The 6878-nt window shown below is 33.3% G+C and overlaps 1 protein-coding gene across 1 annotated transcript; it reads right to left on the reverse strand.

Moving 5' to 3' along the window:
* Positions 1–2357: 2357 nt before the first annotated feature.
* Positions 2358–6310, reverse strand: LOC131670382 (putative uncharacterized protein DDB_G0277255). The gene is made up of 4 exons (XM_058945946.1): positions 6010–6310; positions 5674–5868; positions 2860–3028; positions 2358–2586 (listed from the first exon to the last, which is right to left on the reverse strand). The coding sequence occupies exons 1-4, from the start codon at positions 6308–6310 to the stop codon at positions 2358–2360; spliced, it is 894 nt and encodes a 297-aa protein (XP_058801929.1).
* Positions 6311–6878: the final 568 nt, after the last annotated feature.

Raw genomic sequence — 6878 nt, forward strand, 5'->3', positions numbered from 1 at the left:
CGCGGGGCTTTCTCCTGCCCCACTCTCCTACCTGCGCGCGTCGCGCCGGCCTCCCGAATTCTCTCTCTCTAGCTCGCCCTCTATTAGCGCTCTCTCTGACTTACCTTTGGCTGCCACACAAGTGAGATAATTATATGACAAATATATATATATATATAAATAATTATAATTATGTGTGGGGAGAGAGAGACATAACGAGGGTCTGACCGCTCGTTATAGTACAATAAAAAAAGTATTATTGAAAAAAACATTATTTAATTTACTAAAAACAATTTTTTGTTACTAAACATGCTTCACTCGATAATAAAAATATTGAATGTTAACATAAATTATAATACTACTTTAGAAAGAATACAATTAAAAATTTTTTGCTTTTTTATAATTGGTCTCTTATTTATTAACACAAATATTTCATAACATTCAACTTATAATAATCTACAACATCTCCAAATAATGTTTCTAATTATCATTAACATATATCCACTTATCATGTGCAGTGACTGTAAATACGAGTATGAAACCGTCTTTACTGACTTTACAACGTTGCCGTATTTCATACGTGCAGTTCACCGTTACTAATTAATCATATTTTTCGATGTTTGCAATTAAATATCTTTCTTATTATTTCGGTGATCAGTATTTTTCTTGACGGATATAGTTTCAAAAAGTGTTATTGTACAAGGACTTAGTTTTTTGAAAGAATCTATCACGGCTTCATAAAATGATTAAGGCATATGTGGATGCGCTACTATAACCTCCTAATCCATACATGACAGGTCAATTTCAATAATTTATTTCTCATATCTTAGTTCGGCAACATCCATTTGTTTTTCCGGCATCCGAAAGCTTGTGCAAAATACTACTTGTATGAAAATGATTGTTCAATTCTGTCACAAATGAAAATTTGGTGGAGCCACCTTAACATAAATTTGAACTAGCCGCGTTCGTTTATTTTACGGAAATTTATTAAATTTAATATAATTATTCAATCTTACCGTACTACGATACTTCTATTTCATTCTGTATATAATTTTTGTTCAAATGTGCCTCTCCAACGAAAACATTGTGACATGGAAAAACAATATCAAGTTAAAAACAAATTTTCATTAATGCTTATTATGATTTTAGAAAGAATTAATTACCAAACTACATCACGTTGAGACTGATTTATATTGATTATACGTCATTGTCCATGAAATTTTTATTTCTCCGGATACCATCTGAAAGAAACTTTCTGTTTTAGTTGTGAGAAAGGCCCCGACCTCGCCTGACTCAGTGAGGTCCATCCTCGTTTTAGGCCCTTCCAGCGATCTCTTACATTTTGTATAAATAAAAACTGGTTATAATGCTAATTAAAATTATAAAATGAACAATAACAAAATGTAAACGACCGCTTACCTGAAAAACTGATTTTTTTAGTTGCAAAGAAAACAGAAAATGATTGAAAGATAATGATGAAATTGATGAAAAGATAATGATTTGTTGTCAAGGAAAAATAGGTAAGAGAAAAACTTTTCATATAAAGGCAGAAAGGTGGAGGTAGTTAAGTAATTTAAATACTTGGGGTATTGGTTCACTCCAAAAAATGTGAACACGACACGTTTAAATAAAATAGCAGAGAAAGCAAGTAGGACAATCAATGCGGTGTGGGATATTTTAAAAAGGGCAAAAATAGATAACCTAAGGAAAAGACTATACTTGATGGACAGTATAATAAAAGCGGGATGTTTATATGGGGTAGAGATTTGGGGGTGGTAGAAATGGGAAAATCTAGAGAAGGTACTAAGGAAGTTTATAAAAATGGCCATGGGATTAAATATTAACACGCCAAATTATATAGTTGCCATGGAAGCAAGTAGGGCATCGATGGAGTTACAGACAGCTAGGAGGGCAATGTAGTATTTAGTTGAGATAGAAAAAATAGAAGAAGGGAGATGGCCAAAAAATTTGTTTGAGGGAGGAAGTAAGGAACATATTAAATAAGAACCCGACGAAATGGGGAAAGAGGGTGCTAATACTATTGGAAGGGGTAGGGGATGGGGAAACCTTAAAAATGATATGGGACAAAAAAGAAGTAGAAAAAATAAAGGGTAAATTAAAGAATGGGTTAGAAAGAAAGACAGAACAAGAACTACAAAGTTTGTGAGGCGAAATAAACGGGTCAGCTTACAACGAACTTTATAAAAAACTGAAAGAGACTGTGCGGGAAGAGGCTTATTGAAGGGACAGGATGACTCCGGGATGGATAAAAGAACAATGGGCGAGAATAAGATGTGGAAACATAGGCAGAGAACGGGCGAAAGGCTATACACGAGCAATAAAATACTACTACTATTACTATAATAATAAAATAATAACTATTTATATAGCAAACCACGATATTGTAGCTCCGATTCCTCATCAGCAAACTCAATGTCATATAAGGTCTTGTTTAAGTTATTGTCATTGTTATCGTTGTTGTCATCGTCATCATTATTATTGTCAGTGCTATTGTTACAGTTGTAGTTCAAATCGTTATCGTTGTTGTTGTCGTTGCTGTTACCGTAATTGTTGCCGTTATCATTGAAATTGTAGTTGTAATTGTCGCTGTAGTTATCATTGTCATTGTCGTTGTCGTTGTCGTTGACGTTGTCGTTGTCGTTGTCGTTGTCATTGTTGAAGTTATAGTTGTAGTTGAAGTTGTCGTTGTAGTTGTCGTTGTTGTCGTTGTTGTCGTTGTCATTGTCATTGTCATTGTCGTTGTCGTTGTCGTTGTCGTTGTCATTGTCATTGTCATTGTCGTTGTCGTTGTCGTTGTCATTGTCATTGTCGTTATTATTACCGTCGTTAATGCTGGCAGTGTCACTGTCATTATTGAACCGATGTCGTCTGCGTGGTGGTTGACGAATGTCCTCCCGCTGGTCCTCACGTTGCCTCTTGAGTTTTCTATTCGCCTTCTCTTTAGAGCTTTTCAGAGCCTTCGTTATTGCCCAAGCAAACTCTTCTTTACCTGGTTTGTCCAGCATCTTGCTGTTGACCGCCATAGAATCTGAAAATTGTTTGAAAAGTTTATTTTGTAATTATATATGTGTTATGTCGCGACTACGTAGCCGTGACGTGTAGTTTTAAAATATGTATGATCATTCATTTATTAGTAAATATTATAGTGACAGGAACTTACCTGGGTTATTATTTCGAGTTAAGTTGGCTGTTTAGCTTTATCTTGATAACAATATTTTTTATAAATTAACAACAATATGAGGTCGGTCGGTAATGATGCACGAACACTCGATTTAAGTAATTATTTATTTATTCAATGACAGAAATGGTTTCTCAAAAAAAACAGTAGGTGAATTATACGTTGTTCGGCTGTCGCGCGTCGCGAATCAGCCCGTAAGAACTTTAACAAATTTTAATGTTATTGAGTAGTCGCGCGTCGCGAATCAACTGCCGAATAGTCGAGCCTTCTGTTTTTATATTGACTCTTCGGCCCATATTAATGTGTTGAGTAATCAAAAAATCAAAATGTCGGGCGCCCCAAATTTTCGGACTACTCATCTTTTAATTTCGCTGAGTTTGTATTTTGTAAAAATGCCGTTCGTTGTTTATACATTATTTCATTTTTCAATTGATTGCTGATGAAATAAAAATGAAGAAATAGTTACGTCTCGGGACGTAACATATGCATAAATATATGGTAGCCTCGATCTAGAAAACATCTGGCCTAACATTAATTAAAAGAAGATATATTCTTATGAAAACTTGATTTTCACCAATTTAACGTGTGATTATGAAGACACACATTTACATATTATTAATTAATATTTAATAATTTAATATTCTTACGAAAATATTCAAAAATTCATTTATTAAAAGATAAATGAAATTTCAATATGAAATATTTAAAATGAAATATCCCTCCTCTAAGTTAAAATTTTACTAGATTCCAGCACACTCAGGTATTTCTGGTGATGAGGTGGTTGATGCTCTTGCTAAAAAAGCTAACGAAAAAAATGTCCACAAATTAATAAGATTCCTTTTTCCGATCTATACTATTGTATTCACAAAGGAGCGATTGACACAACAGATAATACTATTAAAGCACTAGGCACTATTAAAGGTACCAAATACTTTTAATTGTATTATAAAAAAACATAGAGACCCTGGTTTTTAAAGAACAAACTACCTAGAGATTTAATTGTAATAATTAATCGAGCAAGAGCTAATCACTATTACATGGCTGAGCCACTCGCAAAAATCAACGTTGTTATTAATAGCCCACTTTGCAAATGTGGCAAAGTATCCGAAAATATAAATCATGTAGTCTGGCAATGAGTCTTTATGATATTCAAAGAACATTACTTCTAAAAGCATTATTCAAATTAAAACTTCAACTACCGCTATGTATCGAGTCACTCATCGTAAAACAAAATATCGAAGCGTATAAATATATTCTTACGTTCTTAAAGAATTGTAATTTGAAAATATAATGCTAAACTATGTATATATGTTAATGATCCTTTTCTATAGCGAAATAGGCTTGTATATAGTAAGTTTAAAGTTTCAATAAAAAAAAGATTGTTATTAAATCATATTGTCCTTTCTCTTAAAGTCTATTTAAATAAGAATTGAATTATATCATAAACATCTAATAATAGATTTTTTAAGAGAAAACTGTTACCTTCGCACGCAGATGCGAATCGAGTATCTTTCAGGGCAAAAATGTTTCTGGAACTTGCCCCATGCCAGGTCATGTTATTGCAGAATTCTTGGTTGAACTCAAAGCCTTCCTGCATATAGTACATTTTGCCGCTGACATGGTTGAGTTGTATCCGCCAACGTAAGCCGAATAATTGACCTATGACGATGGAATATTTAGACAAAAAATCCCATAGTAGCAAATAATATCTTGTTCCAAATAGCGTATGTGAATAAAACTCACCACATGGTCGTACACCTCATCAGTCACTTTATCGAAGGCTTTGAGTTCATCCAGTGTATAAAACGGAAGACATCCAGGTCTACTTTTGAAAGAGGTCCTGTCCTGAGCCTTCGACCTCCTCAATGTCTTCAAGATCTCGCTGAGATATAATAAAGAATAAGAAATTATATGTAATGAGTAGATTAACATGAATGTAATAATTAATTGTTCAGAAAATATACTTTTGGCTGTTTTCAACGGCTGTCAAACGCTCATTGGTAAATCTGGTAATGAAAAAGTGATATTTTTTTTATGGTTTCTTCATCAATTGGAATAAAACAAATAATTATTAAATATTGAACACACCACAATTCAGTTTTCACTTGAACTAGATTTTCGCTATAAATTGATAATACTTTATTAATTTATATTGGTTTCGAATGATATATTAATGTGTTCAATTTAACTTACTTAATTTTTTCTAAAAATTTGTATTAATGCCGGGTTCTGCATTTCACCTTGCTGCTTGTCTAACAATGAGTCTAGCAAATATAGTTTTAAATGAGTATATTTAAAAATATGTGTAAGCCCTTTAACAGCCTAAGAGTATATATTTTTTAGACATTTAATATTCAAATGCATAAGAATAAATATAATGTTATAAGCTTACAAAAATGTACCCCTTATACTCATAATACTTGTAGTTATGAAAGTTTGAATATCAAATGTCTGGCAAAAAATATATGCTCATAGATGTTAATAGATTTACTTACTTACATCCATGATGAACTCACTGCTTGACAAGATGGTAGATGGTGGTAGCAGTCTTGATGTCAATTCCGGGGTAAATGTTTGCGAGCGTCTTTGTCGTTGTGTAATGGGTGTATGTTCGGGTTGTGTTAATTGTGTATGAATCAGTGTGGATGATTGTGTTTGCTTTTTTGTTTTCGTGTGTCCTTGTTTTTTGCCTGAGATTTGAATGAATTATTTACATGGGATTACTGGTTTTCAAGTCTGTGCGACTGTGGCTGTGTGAGCGAATGATTTTTGATGAATATTTGGTGTGTAAGGCTGTGTAACTGTGGCTGTTGGAGCGATTGATGTTTGACTGAATGCTTTTTGATGGACGTTTCGTGTGTAAGTCTGGTATGAATGTTTCAGTTGTCCTGTTTGTGGTGTGTTCAGTGAATGAGTATGTGCAATTGTTTGTGTTTTTTGTTGCGTGTTTGGTGTCTTCATTCCTTGGCTGGAAGATCTCCTACAAACGTTGGGTCCAAACGATGTTTTGCTTGGTGCTGGCACTTTCATTAATTTAGCCTTCATTGCCAACATTTTCCGGTCCATATCGGCGGCTGAAACGATTTCTGGATTCAACCCACCAGAATGTTTCGAACTCGAACGCTTGTTCATCTTGAAATTCAATGGTAACAAATACGATAGCAAAAAAATAACGAATTTTATAAATTGTATCAGGAGTTACGATTAGAAACATGAAAATGAGAAAAGAAAGGATGAAAAATTGATGGAGACATATCAAAGTTATATCCAAATGTAAGATTTAGTAATTGATGAATGAAATTTTAAACTTTGAGACAAAAATATGTCGATGTAGACTTGAGAGAGATATGACAAAGGAAGAAATAAAAATACACCTTTTTATACATATATTTGGAAATCAGTACAAATTTCATTGATGGAAACTAAGATAATCAAAAACGTTAATAAACCCCTCCGCAATCTTAGTGCAGCCATATAAGAACAAGAATTGAATGAATTTAAAAAGTAAAATCTTATGCATATAACATGCAATTATGCGAAGACAAAATCTCGACAACAATAAAACATTCGGAAATACAAATAGACGTGGGTATTCCTTGCCAATATGGCATTCTGAAACCCTTACTTTGCACTTCATCGAAACCAATTAATCTGCTTTCAGATGATAAATTTGAGCATAAAAAAACCCCAACTAAAGTAG

Source organism: Phymastichus coffea, unplaced genomic scaffold, assembly GCF_024137745.1.
Source record: "Phymastichus coffea isolate CEN01 unplaced genomic scaffold, Cenicafe_Pcof_1.1 PCOF00008, whole genome shotgun sequence".
NCBI lineage: Eukaryota > Metazoa > Arthropoda > Insecta > Hymenoptera > Eulophidae > Phymastichus > Phymastichus coffea.

Bases quoted from the DNA above. Each gene is read 5' to 3' on its own strand.
- LOC131670382 (XM_058945946.1), bottom strand. From the start codon at position 6,310: ATGAACAAGCGTTCGAGTTCGAAACATTCTGGTGGGTTGAATCCAGAA. The intron at 5,869-6,009 runs GTCAAACATCAA...TTCAAATCTCAG, and splicing joins CGTCCATCAAAAAGCATTCA to GCAAAAAACAAGGACACACG. The intron at 2,587-2,859 runs GTTCAATAATGA...TGATAACTACAG, and splicing joins CCACCACGCAGACGACATCG to CGACAATTACAACTACAATT.